Here is a 14,701-nt window from a genome sequence, read left to right on the forward strand (position 1 = left end):
AAGCATAGTTTTATTCATGTGGTTCTTTTTCTTCATTTGTAACTTAAATCTTAAATACTAAAATAGAACAATAACAATAATGCTTGAGGTAGTGCAAATATCATAAATAAAACAAAACATTGAAGTACATAAATCATTACAGATCAAATTCTTTACAGAACATAGAATTTACATGATGATAGGAAAAAAGTCACAACTTTTTGATGGGAAATATATTCCAAGAAAATAAAATACCAAGAAAAATAAAATCAATTTTGAGTTTGAATCGTATACCTAACTTTCTGTTTAAAAAGAGGTTAATATCATACCACAGTGTTTGACTAAAAGAGCATTACCTAAAAAGATGTTGTGTTTCATCTGTGATGTGACAAAAGGAGCAGAGAGGATCAATATTTAACAGATATCTGACAATAACAGAATTAACAGGATAACATCTGGTCAGTCATTTTAGAGACATCTAATGTTATTTGAGAAAAAAATTCCTCGGTAATAACCATGTTTTTTCCCATTCTATATCAAAATACCAATTACTCCAAAAATATATAAGCAGGTTTACTAATTATGCGTCTCTGTATTAATTGCCTTATACATCCATTAATAGTTTTATACTCAGAAAAATATCTGAGTCTACTATATAAAACTCTGGTAGAGAGGTTTGCTGGATAGTATCTCTGATTGCAGATTAAAGCCCAAACAATCCCCCCTGTCTGACTGTTTTTGAGTATTTTTATGTGACCAAATCTGCAGTGAATACTCCACCTCCACATCAGACCACCACCAACCATATTTTTGTATCTGCTGCGGGGAACAGCCATATATAAATAGCCATCAGGGCCTCCGTCAATGCTCGTGCTCGTATACTTGTGCATGCTCGTGCATTCGTGCTTTACAAAAAAAAAAAACACCTCTCTCAACCCACTGGTTAAAATCAGCCGTGAAGCTTGCTTGGGCACGGTACGGACGGACAGTGTGAGTGCGCCCCGAGAGTAACCTGACTCCTGCCAGATGAATTTCGTTCCACCTTGGTACAATTTAAAAAAATATATATTGGAATGACTGTTGTTTTGAAAATGTACTATGATAATAAAATCATTTGAAAGTTTTAGAAATTATAAGATTAAATCAGTAACGTGTGATGCTTGAGTCATTTCAAGTGTCTGAGGTTTGGTTTCGTTTGCAGCCTGCTGCCCATTTTGTGCAGACTGCCGCGGCAGCTTTCCCCGGGCTCTCCTGCTGCTGGTGCTCCTTGAATAAGATGCGGGCATTTATCCCAGCCAGGTCGAGGAGGATGTTATAAAAGACCGCCACTGGCCAGCCGTCTTCCGTACCGCCTTTGACAGAGTAGCCTACGCCTTCGCATCTTGACCGGGACGTTCTCGCCGTACTTGTAGTTGTTATAGCACACCACAGTTTCTGGTGTTGCCTTCGCCCCACTAAAAGTGCCCACACCAGCGCGCAAGGTGCTCAGGATGCAGACAGTCTTCCCCGGCTTTCCCTGCTACACAGAGTCGCATTATTTCAGCACCGAACTGTTCCGCTCACTGCTTCACGGAGGGGAACTCCCGATTTTGTTTGCCCATGGTGCCAACCAGGCAATATAATACAGCTATATAATAATTGACTACAAGTAAATTCGCAAAGAGGCACAGCTGGAGACCGCTAACAAAGTTAGAGACAAGAGGGACAATGAAAGCAGCAAACCACATGAAAAATGTAACAATGAAACCGAAGTGAAGTGATGTGCGGTCAGTTTGACCGCTTATGGCCGAAATATGTATAACATCTCATATTTTCTTTACCTTTTGTGTAATTTATATAAAAACGATTCTTAATTAAAATAGAGACACTTTTAGAAAAATTGTTAGAAGCCGTTATTGTTTGCATTTTGTTATTTACATCACAGACTGATAACTTAATTGTGATAGTATTCAAAGGTATTATTATTATTGTTTCACAAAAACAAACACACAGCAAGTATAACGGTACTGTGCCCTCTTCTTTGTGCTTCAGCAATATCGTTGTTGTGGCAACAACACAACCGCTCCATTGTGTGACAGCGGAGCGGAGGGTCATCAGCTGGATTTTGCATGCATGGTCAGTATTATTAGTGTGTGTCTGTGGTTTATTACGTTTGCTGACATTATTATATTGGCTGGCATCACAGCGCCTTTGCGTGCATGAGCACTGTTTGCATGTGTTGGCAGGGGGCCTTGGTGAGTTTGTGTCCAGGGCCTTTCATGATAATCCGTCCATGTTTGGATCATCGTGCCAAACACACCAAACCTGCCAAACCTGCCAATTGCGTCATCCACACGATGATGACGTGAACCCGTTTGTTTAAACATTTACACCCGCTGTTTCCTTTTTTTCATCAACCACGGCTGAGATAACCACCGTTGCTGCATTGTATTACGGTTGTGGAAGTCCGAGATACGTCACCTCTATTGTTGACAAGTGGGGCTTCTGCCGGTGGGGTAATCACACACACCCCCTCCTCCCTTCTGATTCTTCAGTAACGGGGTAATCTAACTTATTACTGTTTCCGCCGTTATAATGCTGTTACCAATACTGAACGTTAATGCGGTGCGTTACTATAAATTAATTGAATCAACTGCATAATCCGAACGCAACCCTGGCTCCATGTTTCACACACAAACTGCTAGCGAGGAGACCAGATGGGTTAGCGATCGGCACCAAACTGATTAAAAAAAGCAGCAGAAATGGCGAGTCCAGAGTAATCCGATGAAAAGTCTGCATTTTCTGAGTGGAGATATAGGCCTTTGAGGTCAAAGGCAGGAACGTGCATGTCAAGTGTACATTATGTCCAGGAGCGAAGACTTTGTCGACATCTGTTGTACGCAACTCTAATTCACACGTGTCGCATCTACAAAGCTAGTGGCCAAAAACACCGATACCTCCAGCCCCCCAAAGAGGAGCAGGCTGTCTGACAGGAGGTTTGAAATGCTGCTGCTTCTTAGATTCAGTCAGTTGTTTGAAGGGTAGGATGGTTAGGCTACATGGGTTAGCCGGATACATGATGGATACGTGAATAGATGAGTGTTTTGAAAGGAGTGTATGGATGGGTGGATAATTATATCTTGGAGCTATAGTTCAATCTTTAAAAGCACTCCATGCTGTGTAACTGTTTACTTTTTTAATGATGTAATGTAATGATGTGTTTAATTTGCTAGAGTTACTGTAAACACACTTTATATTGTTTAACTGTTTACTTACTACTTGAAGGAAATACTTGGTCTAACAGACCAGTCATCTGAGATTGGTAGTTTGATTTATTTAATTAAGACTACAGAGTTAAATGCACTTTTTTGGTTTAAATGTCGACTTTTGTTGTGAACAAAATACTTGGAAGTACAGGTTGTTTACTTGACCATTTGCCTCAGGTTGTGAGAGTTTGATTTAATTTTCTAGAGAGTTAAACATGATTTATATTGTTTAACTGTTTACTTTTGTTACAAAGATAATACTTGAAGTGCAGGATAAGCCTCTAACGCAAATAGTTACTTTCCCTGGTAACTACTTGCTTTTATTATAGAGTAATTCAGTTACTTACTCAGTTTAGGAACAAGTAGAGAGTACTTATAACTAATTACTTTTTTAAAGTAATGTTACCTACACTGCTCCTGATACACCTCTCACAAGTCCTGATCTTTTCGGTCACATCTATGGCCATACGTGGCCTATAGAACCAGGCAGATACCAAATCCAGGGTTCCATCGACACCCATGTGCCAGCAGTATCATAAAGGCTTTTAAGCGCCGGTTTCCTGTAGCTCTTTGGAAAAACAGGTTTATAGGAGGGCTCACCTTGGCTGATAAGTTTTCTAAACAGAAACTCATTGGTTAAGAAAAGCTGGTCCATTACTCTCAACATCAGCTGGACTTCCCATTCTTCTTGTTGTTTTACTCTGTATGACAGATGTCTTCCTGCCTTAACAATGGCTAATTTTTGATGACTGGATCTTGTCTCTGCTCATGTAGCCAATCCTCAAGCGACATCTGTGGTAAAGTACATGACCCTAGCACATTCGTTTGACAGAATTCCAGAATGCTGGCAGAACCCTCAATGGACAGACACTCAATAGGCACAGGTAAGTGAATGACTTCTGGTTCTGCACCTGCTGCTGGAATATGTACGTGCCTCTGGCATACTTCCTTCACAGCTTCAGTCGGAAAAGCAAGCTCTCTGTCATCTTGCAAGAATCGTGCCATGAACCTATGCGATTATTCTGATCTTTAGAAATCTGGTGCCTCGAGAGACCATCTGCATCCTGGTACTTTTTCCCAGCTCTATATTGGATATTAAAGTCAAAGCTGGAAAGAGCAGCTAACCATCGATGCCCTGCTGCATCAAGTTTGGCCGACATCAATACATTTATAAAGGGATTGTTATCAGTCGTAACTGTGAACTTTGAGAAGATCGGTTGGTGAGAAAGATGACTAATGAAAAAGATGATGTCACTGGAAAGTGACGGTGACATCATCGGCCTTGTGCACGACCTCACTAGAGGTTAAATAACTGGATCTCCACACCAGACATTTGGACCAGTCCCAGCCTGGTCATATGCGTAAATGAACTGATGAAGCCTCTTGGATGAGAGGTGAAACGTCTTCCAAGATAAACAACCAAGTCCAGTTTATTTTGACGTAAATTTCTTTGGGGATAACGATGACCTGGACAAATTAGAACATTCACAGGCTTATTTGAAACAGAACCAAGCTTTCAGCCTGAGTTTTGGTGCTGTCTGCTGGGCTTGAATTTCTGCTGCAGCCTTGAAATGCATTTGCTTTGTTAACGTAGTTCTGTCTCATTTTCTCCTTCTTTTGCTTAGTTCACTTTTTAGGTCAGCAACCTGCTTCCTTAAATCCTCAGTTTCAGTAATGTGAGTCTGGAGTACATTGGCATTTACATCACAAGAAGAAGGCATTTCAGGCACAAGCTGCATATTTACAGAGGATTTGGTCTTTGTGCTCCCAAAATGATGATGCATTCCTCCCCAGCCTCAACTAACCCATAAGCTGAGTCGAGAAGTTTAACAGTGACGAGGAGCTGCATATGGGCCTAGCTGCCTCACTAAATCAGAAGCTGGGGGGAGCAGGCTTTCTAAAACTTTACGCCGCTGTACATGAACAGGTGGGTTGTCTTGAATCATAAACTCCACATAGAGAGACCACGTCTTAAAACCCACTTCATTTGGAGGTTTAGGAATTCTTCCTGAAAAAGGACGAAGCCAGGTGTATCCCTGGTTGGGGTATTGGAACTATCACTTTTAATGAAATGCTCTACAACGATCCTCTGGACCTCAGGGGGATTGAAAACTTCATTATCTAAGGGTGCACTCAAACTGTCATTTTGTACCTTGTCCAAGCACACTTCACGGATAAAGTCTGGTTTGTTTGACCAGTGTGAGTACAACTGCCGCACCCAGGCATGGCACGCTTGCCAGTCATGGCCTGGTTGAGAGAGGTCGACTTTAGTAAAGCATATACGGGCACGGGCATGCGCACGTTTACGAGCGCAAGCATTGACGGCAGTCCTGATGTCTGTTTATATGAGTCTGTTCCTCACGACGGACATTTAAAAAGATGCGCCCAACGGTTTGCTGAGTGTTTGCTGAAAATGTTCAAGAACAGTCAGACAAAACTAAATCCCAGTGGGGTGATGACGTATAAGCAAGAGGCATTCGCGACACGGCCCGGATCAATTCGCCGCGGGGGAAGAGGGGGGGGGGGGGGACAATTACTCTAAAGCACGGGGCACGGTACGAATGGACAGCGTTAGTGCACCCTAAGGCTCCTTGGATTACTGGAGGAGCTGGTTGTCTTACTTTTGTCCTATCTTTAGCTCTGGAGGTAAGTTCGGGAGAAGCATGTTGAGTATGAACATTAAACTTTGTGTGATGTGTGGAAGAAATTCTCTGGAGTCCTCAGTGTTTCTCAAATAATGTCTTTACTAAGCTGCATGCATACAGGAGAGACGCTACCACAAGGGGGTCAGAAATGTTCTCTCCCGTTCTCCAGATAGCTTCAGCCTATATTCAGTCACATTAAAGCACCTTACAAACACAAGTACATCAAAGTATCAAAAACACACTACCCAATGTTTATGACCCCGGGGGTTGTTATCAGTGTTTTACGACCACCAAATGTCACCATTTGCAAAAACCCCTTGTGACTTCTCTCTGCAATCTCCCCAGCACTTATCCACAGCTTGACTGTTGTGTTAATCAACATACAGAAACCAAGGATTTACATCATAGACTAAGAACACTTACAAAGAAAGAAGGAAAACCTTGGTTATTTCCCACAGATGTCTTGATATTAAATGTGTCCTACTTTCATCAGAATCTACTTCACTGTCAGAGCTTGGGCTTTCATTTTGGTCAAAGGGGTCTGCTAGCACTGTGGCTGAGTTATTCTAAGTCTGGGATATTTTGTCACCTACACGCCAGACAACATTAGGGGTTCCAACACTATTAAAATACCATGGGAGGCTAGGTGCTAGCGTTGTGACAGATTCTTCACATTCAAACTCTACTAAAGCTTTAACACTGTTGCCTTGACCTGCCTCACCCTAAGCACTTTGTTCACAGCTCCAAAAGGTAAACAGAATTCAGTTATCTGCTCATTGGTATTTATTGCTGTAATGCCCTCAATATACACAGACTTTTTAATATCTGTACCGTACACAGTTTCCATAGTTGGATAGAGTCAAACACTGTTGTTACATGATTTACATAGTAACATAAAGACTAAGAAGTTCTAAGAACAGAAAAATGATAATGTGGATTAACCGGCAATATTAAAATTTAGCCCTGTCTCAAAATGTTCCACCTATTCCTCCTGGCTTCTGGCTCAGCAAAAATTATGCAAGCATTAGCTTTAGCACACTGTGGAATATATATGTACAAGTGCTTAATCAAGGTACTTTTCAAGGAGGAAGTGAGGGCAACCCCCGGCTCCAGAAACCTGGAGTAGCGGGACAGTGTTGATTTTCCCACAGATCTGCACATACACATACTGTACTTAATCTACATAGTCTATTAGTACTGGGACATGCACAAATTTCACTTCATATGCACATGAAAACCAGTTGCACAACCAACAGCAATCACAATATCACACCCCTTTAAATACATATCTTTTCTACTCACCACTGAGTAGAGCTGTAGTCAGCATCTCCCAGAGTCGAACCTGTCCATTACTGCTTCCTTCCATCAGTAGCAAATCTTTTAATAAGTCTCTTTCAAAGGCCAGCTGCACTAAATGTGCTTTTCGTTGGTGCAGCATGCTGAGTCTATTGTTTGTGAGAACCATGCACGCAGATGGCACTGGGGATGGGGGGGACATGACCCCCTCAGATTCACAGTGACCCCACACACACACACACACACACACTTTCCCTACATAACCTCGCCGGTAAAAGGGAGGATCAATGTTCCGTTAGTTAGACTAATTTACATTGGAGCACGCATTGAGAGCCCGTCGTTTGTGTGCTCGTCGTTTTCTCGAAGTTCCGACTTTCAGTGTAAATTTAAGACATCATAAGGCATGTCTCTCACTCCCCAGGGTCCTAAAGAGGAACTGGTAGCTGCGCCTGTCCCTGTTGTTGCAGTGATCAGACCATTGTCTATTATTATTATTACTATGAAAGAGCGGATTATTTCAATTCAATGAAGAAACAAAATCAAGAAACAATGGAAGTAGGCTATCCTAGTCTGACATTAATAAATGGTATTTGCTCTTACCTGAAGTAGGCTAAATGTAAAATAAGTATTTTTAGGCCGTAGGTGAATAGCTTTAATGTTCCTTTTTATATTTTATGTATAATGTTATTTTCATAAGCAACTGTTAAAAATATAAGATGTAAACCATTAACATTATCCTCCTGGTCTGCAGGGAATTCCTGGTGACAATAAATTTGTTTGGCTGCACTATAGGGAATTCCTAATAGTACTACTTCTGTCATTTACAGTATGCATACTTATTTTAATATCTGTACATATGCTGCTGTTTACACTTCTGAGTTTATACACAAATGTTTAAATAAAACATATTTTGCATAGGGCATGAAGTTTTGTGGGTGATTGGCATTCCAGACAAATAACAGTTCCATCATACAGTATATGGCTAGTATTGATCAGGTCGGCCTTTGTTTAACAATGGTTATTGTTGTTTATCCATGTTTTCAAATAAGAGTTCTCCAATGGCTTTTTCGTGCAAACCATTGGCCCATAGGCTATTATGAAAGGTTATGAAAAGTTAAAGCCCAAATTACACAAAAATAACTTTTTAAGTTGAAATTATTTGCTGACAGCTTGGTCCCCCCAGTTCAAAAATCTCATCTGCGCCCCAAGTGAGAACACTTTTTAAAGTAGAAAAATAATTCTCACACATGTTTAAAGGCCATCATCACACTTGGCATAGCCTCCAGTGCGCTGTGGAATGTCTTGATAATCCGTGAAATTGAGCAGGTTTCAACGTCGGTGGTCATGTTTGTTTTGAGGAAGGGGGAAGCAACCACAAACTCTGCTTCAATGATTTCAGTGCTTGATAACGTCAGAATGGGCTTTACATGTTTGACATCAAGGAAAGTTTCAATGTTTGGGTCCAGAGATTGAAGTGTGGTCATTAGCTCACTGTTGCGTTCACTGAAACGCTTGCTTATTTCTTCCCCCACTGCGTCCCAGGGTGCTGTAGAATAATCTCTGCAGTTCAGTGTCACCCTCGTCAGTATCACCCTGCTGCTGGCCAAGGGCTCTTCAACATCATATCCTTGGAGACTTTTGTTAAATGTCCTCTTCCTCTTTTGTGGCCTTTCTGTCTCTTTACACTGTCTCATGATGTTGTTGAACTCACTTTCTGAGCGAAGTTGTGCAACACATCCAGATGCACTTATCACTAACAGCATCCCAGAGAGCAAATCCATTTGTTCTGACTGAAGCATTTTATTGGGCGCATCAAGCAAGATCTTCTGCACAAAGCGTCATTTCGTAAATCAGTTCCAAAGGCATGATTGCTGTCAACCTCTGAAAACAGAGAGAAAATGTCATCAAATGACTTGAGCACAACTGTGACAGTAGCTAGATGGCCTGTCCAGCGCTGTTCAAGCAGACATTTTAGTGTGTCTCCTTTATAGTGGGCTGCAACAGTGGGATTCTTAATGAATTTGTAGAGAGACCCACAAACTCCAAAATAGTCCTTGATTGCTCCCTCGCCTGACATTGCATTTATCACCACTAGGTAGAGCTGATGATTGAAACAATAGATGTAGGGTATCTCTCTGGCAAACATGTCCTGCAGACTTCCTGTTAGAACTCTGTCCACCATCCATGAGCAGCAGACACTCAGGTTAGCTGGTCGGATCATGCAGGACCCCTCTCATGCTCTCTTCTCAGCGTTTGAGTGGCTCCCCTCAGGACGCCGTCTTTGCTGTCCCTGCTGCAGGACACAGAGGAGAAGAGCAACCTTCATCCCCAGGGCTGTCCAGCTCCTCAACTCCTGACCCCTCTGACCATCCCCCTCCCCACTCTTGACACCCTCCCCTGGACACTCAACCCCCCCCCCCCCACACACACACACACACACACACACACACAGACACCCTCCCTGGACACCTCACCCCCCTCTCCACCTCGGACATCCCTCCCATCACCCCTCCTCCTCCCCTCCCCTCTCCAGACACCCTCCCTGGACACCATCACCCCCCTTCCCACCCCTGACACCTTCCCTGGACACCTCACCCCCTGGACACCTCACCCCCTGGACACCACCACCCCCCCTGGACACTTACAAGACACGTGAACTGTGAACTACTATGTTACTCCGGTCTGTTGCACTACTCCACTTACTTATTAATTCTGTTATTATGTTCACACCGGACTTATTCTGTTACTATGTTCTTACTGGTCTACTTGATTCTGTTAATTATGTTAAATTATGGTTTTAATGCACTACTCCACTTTACTCTGTCTATCAGGTCTTATATTGTATCCATCACAGCACTATGGTCACTTTATTTTTCAGTATTCATCTGGTTACACAGAGCTAGCATATACTCAGACTGCTGTTTTCCTGCCATGCACCACTATCACTTTATTATTTATTATCTGCACATAGCTTATAGTTATATATTATATTTATACTCTATTACTGCACTATAGTTCTGTTTACGTCTGCTCATTACACATATGTATCATGTCTGACCTCATCTGAACCCGATCACTGTCCACTTACATCTTTTTCTGCACTACAGTTCTGTCTATACCTGTTTCAACAGTCTACTGCATGTTTACATTGTTTACATCATATACACCCATTCACATGTCTGCTTACATCTGATACACGCATGTCTTTCTACATCTCACGCCGACATTGTCCTCCGTATCTAACCTGTACTAACACACTAACATCCTGACACTTATTCTTCTCTTACACTTTATTCTTGTTGTTAGGTTAAAATATTTTGTATAGTTGCACTGTCGTTATTTGCTGCTCTGTGTGCCCTGAATTGCCCCCCGGGGACAAATACATTTTTTTTAATTGAATTGAATCTTCTACGCCCCCATGCCTCCCAGAAATGACAGATGCTCCGTCATACATTTAGAATTTTAGATTTACTTAAACCAACTCTGCACAGCTCTGTGATTATAGTGTTTGCAAGAGTTTTGGCATCACCCACATCTGCAGTAGTAACAATAGTTAGTAAACGCTCCCTAACTTCCTTTGTGCCTCTGTGTTCACTCTAAAAATGAAAACTTAAAGTTGTTGGTCTACCCATATTTTTTCAGCTAACAAAACAAAAAAGGTTGAGTTGTGTTTTAAACTAATCAACTTATGTATTTCCAACTAGCTTTTTCGAGTTTTTCGGCTAAAGTTGGTCTCACATAATAATTTGAGTTAGCAAACCTCAAAACTGTGTATTTGAGGTCAGGACAAAACTAGCGAACAAGAACTGGGGGTTTCCAACGCATATCTGCAGGGGTTCCATCACAACCACACTGTGTCCATGTGCTGCCGATAACTCTTTGAAATGTTTTACTGTCAAGGTGAGTATTTTGCTCAATATGGTACTAAAAGTTGGGGTTCACGCTTCAAGATTATACTTTATTATATATACTTTATTGTTATTATATATTTATTGTTCTTTTAACATTGCTATCCGGAGAAATATCCCTCTCAGGGCTAAAGAGAGTTCTTTCAATGCACAAATCATGTATAAATTAAATGTGAAGGACTCGTTTAAACATGCCGGTAACTTAACCATTGTTAAATAAACAAATGGGTGCACAGCCTAGTACGAGCGGGCACTGTGGAGCACACAGAAACACCGAGCTACTTGTGGTGAGGCCTGTGTACACGTTCTGTATGTCGTGTTAGCAAGGTAGGTTGTTAGCAACTCAAAACGTGTTACCAAGTTAAAATCAAACAGCCAGAGTCATCAAGATATAACACTGGACCGAACTAGAGTTGTTCCGATTCCAATACCGGTATCAGATATGCCTCCCAAACTGCCGAAAATGTCCGTCTGTTTACCAGTTAGCTACGTTGGCCTCGTTAGCCCCGTTAGCTCTGTCGGCTCCGTTAGTGGGCTACAGTCGAACTGGAGCTCATTTATTAAACAAAATAAGCAACCGGTATACTGCGCACGTATGTCTTTGCTGTTAAAGAGTAGTGTTACTTCAGAGACTCTTTTTTCCAAACGACAGTCATGTAAACATGAAATACTCGTCTTGTTACGGTCTGTCGTCATGGAAACATGACGCTCTGTCAGTGATGCGGTTTGCACCAGAGTGAAAAGTGTAGGAGATGAAAAATGAAACCATGTATCTAATCAGGTTATACCACCAGTATGTATGCCTGCAGAAAAGGCTGTCTTGCACATTGTTTGGAATAGTGGTGATGAATCACAAACACCAAGTCAAGCGTCCATCTCTTCTCTTGATACAGCCAGTGTCAGTTCGCATAATTCTTCCCACAGCACATCCTCCATTATTCAGACCATTTTGCGAAGTGCTTCAGAGTGGCCTTCTCCTTTTCCAGTTCCTTCATTTGCATATGATGTAGAGTTAAAGCTGCGTAAGGGAAACGAGACATTTCATAAAACTGGAAAAGGTCTGACTCTAACAAGAGATGTTAAAATGAAAATTCTAGACAAGCTGGCACAAGAAATGTTTGGTCTGAAAGCGTATCCTGATAAAAGTCAAATTGAATCAGTTGCTTCTGAACTTGTCTGAAAACATCCATGCCTCAAGGAGCCTGGTAGTGGAACAGGATATGATGGCTGGACAACAAGCATCAAGTACAAGCTTGGGAATTACCGAGCAAAGCTCCGACAGGCTGGTTGTCATGAGGTCAGTGTGAACAAGAGAAGAGGGCGGTCTGAAGATCCGGATGAAGGTGTATTTTCCTTGAAAAAAACAAAGCGAGGCGAAGTCAATAATTTGCCTGATCATCCAGAAAACTTTGATGATGACACTCTAGAAGATGAAAGATGTGTTCTGGTGGATGAAACCAAAAAGAAGTGGAAAGACATGGAACTTATCAGTCAGAAGATGGAACTCACATTTTTCCTCAGGAGAAAGGAGATTATTGAGATGCAGCCCATGGTCACGGAAATCCAGGAGAGATGGCCTGCCCTGTTTCTTAAGGAACAGGTAAGTAAATGTGTGTGTGAAAAAGTTGTTAACTATTTGATATCACTATGCTATGCTTTGATTGGTTGCATTTATGTATGCGTTTTTGTTTGTTTTTGTTTCTTTCATGCTCCACAGATTTGCCGCGAGTTCTACCGTGTAACGACCAAGGACCTGTTGGGGACATTTAGAGCAGCCCTAGACACCTATTGTCCTCGACTACTCAAGCTGTATCATGCCAGGAAAGGGGCCTTTGGACAAGACATGGAGAGCCTCTTGGATGTTCTTGATGATCAGGTGAATTTGTGTAATAAACATAGTTTATTTTTGGTTATGGTTCAGGGTTACCTGAGCCAGCCCTTATGAAAAGCTCATAGAGGAAGGTTATGAGCCGGTTCTGAAAAGTGGAGAGAGTGTCTTCGGCCCAGGGTGAGAGCTGGTTCCAAAAGAAAAGGGAGGGAATTAGTAGAGTTAGGTTTGAACCCAAGTATTGATTACAGTTTAGTGGTACAGTTCAGTGATGTTGAATCATTTTATTAACATGTCATTGTTCTATGTAATTGTAACAGAACCTCATTTAAGTGTGATTATAAAGACATGTTAAACTAGTATCAAATAAATCTTAGCTGCACTGTTTTTAACCAAATGTCCTATGTCTTTCCTTTGTCCAATTTCCAGACATCTGACATCACAATGCATCGAAGCAGAGCATGTCTAGAAGGCTACCTCTTTTTCTCCGTGACACTTCAGAGAAGCTTTTCCTGAAATGCCTGGTGAGTCTTTTGAGTTTTTGGTCAGTGCACATTAATTATCATGCACAAACTATGTATTATTCTCTATGCCATATTGCTTTAGAACATTGAAAAGATGAGATATCCACACCTTGGATTGTAGCTCCAAAAAAACTGTACTCATCAACAACGTTCCATATATTTTAGCCATTTAGCTGAGTTACATGGCCCAGTAGCACCATCTGCTAACAGAGCATTTAACAAGCGCTCTGCCTGCTCTGAGCAATTCTCACCTGAATGGCAGTGGTGCTGCTGACCATCATCTGAGCAGTAGCAGAAATCAAATTGTACTTGATTAACGGTGTTAAAAAAAATATATATGTAGCTTTTAATAAACATTCTCCATATTCAACCTTTTAAGGTAAAAATGAAACAAAGTTTAGTGAAAAATCATAATTCCTCTTTAACACTTGTAGTCTCACAACTACAGCACATCTACAAAGGAATAGCAATCAGGATCACTGGCAAAAAAACTGTATAGTACAGTAACTGTAAACTACAGGTTTACTCAGGCTGAGACACTGGACTGTCTCCTACTGTAGGCTATGGCTAAAGTTGCTCCAGGGGTTGATTTACATCACTTCCAGCAGGAAGGAATATCCTTTTACACATACGCAAATTTTAAATTACACCCTGACATGGGTGTTTAATTAAAGTGTTATTTTAACAATATTAAATTTGACCTAATTTCTGCTTTTAACAGGAAAATGATCCAGAAGACGGACAAACAAAAGGGGTCCAAATGGCAGTGCTCACCGTGTTCGTGGATGATGGTGCACCGCCCTCGCTTCAAACTGTTAACAGCATTGCTGTGGTGTTGGAGGAGACTATTGTGCTTGAAGACATTCCAGACCTTCCCACTGCCTTTGCTTACCTGTTTGGCCTACTTTATGCATTGAACATAGAGTTCCCAAGACATTTCAGATACACGTTTGAAACAGTGCAGCACATCTTTATGGAGCTTACACCCTCTTGTTCACAGCGTGTGCGGAGCCTGAAAACAAAGCTTTTGCTGTAAGAAGCCTGACAACAACAAGGCCTCACTCTTAGCCACAAGCCCATCTGTTTATTTACATTACATTTGATTTTTTGTTATTTTTTAGTTGTGTTGGCTGGCTTTTAGGCCTGTTTTGCAAGCAAAGGACTCATCTATGTCAGGGTTATGTTCCTACAGTTCTACAGAGATGGGATTTTTTTTTTTTTTTAAAGAAAATAACTTCTTTGTCACTGGATTAAAAATGTTAACATTAGGGCGAAA

The 14,701-nt window shown here is 41.4% G+C and overlaps 1 protein-coding gene across 1 annotated transcript; it reads left to right on the top strand.

Annotated features, from left to right (window-relative positions):
• Positions 1-12,417: 12,417 nt before the first annotated feature.
• Positions 12,418-14,272, top strand: LOC310947654 (uncharacterized protein). The gene is made up of 4 exons (XM_083914536.1): positions 12,418-12,673; positions 12,791-12,949; positions 13,331-13,425; positions 14,147-14,272. Exons 1-3 carry the CDS (start codon positions 12,551-12,553, stop codon positions 13,415-13,417), a joined length of 369 nt encoding a protein of 122 aa, XP_083770662.1. The 5' UTR covers positions 12,418-12,550; the 3' UTR covers positions 13,418-13,425; positions 14,147-14,272.
• The last annotated feature ends 429 nt before the right edge of the window (positions 14,273-14,701 follow it).

This window comes from Echiichthys vipera (genome assembly GCF_963691815.1).
Source record: "Echiichthys vipera genome assembly, chromosome: 5".
In the NCBI taxonomy this organism is placed as follows: domain Eukaryota; kingdom Metazoa; phylum Chordata; class Actinopteri; order Perciformes; family Trachinidae; genus Echiichthys; species Echiichthys vipera.

Bases quoted from the DNA above. Each gene is read 5' to 3' on its own strand.
- LOC310947654 (XM_083914536.1), top strand. From the start codon at position 12,551: ATGGAACTTATCAGTCAGAAGATGGAACTCACATTTTTCCTCAGGAGA. The intron at 12,674-12,790 runs GTAAGTAAATGT...CATGCTCCACAG, and splicing joins CCCTGTTTCTTAAGGAACAG to ATTTGCCGCGAGTTCTACCG. The intron at 12,950-13,330 runs GTGAATTTGTGT...TCCAATTTCCAG, and splicing joins TGGATGTTCTTGATGATCAG to ACATCTGACATCACAATGCA.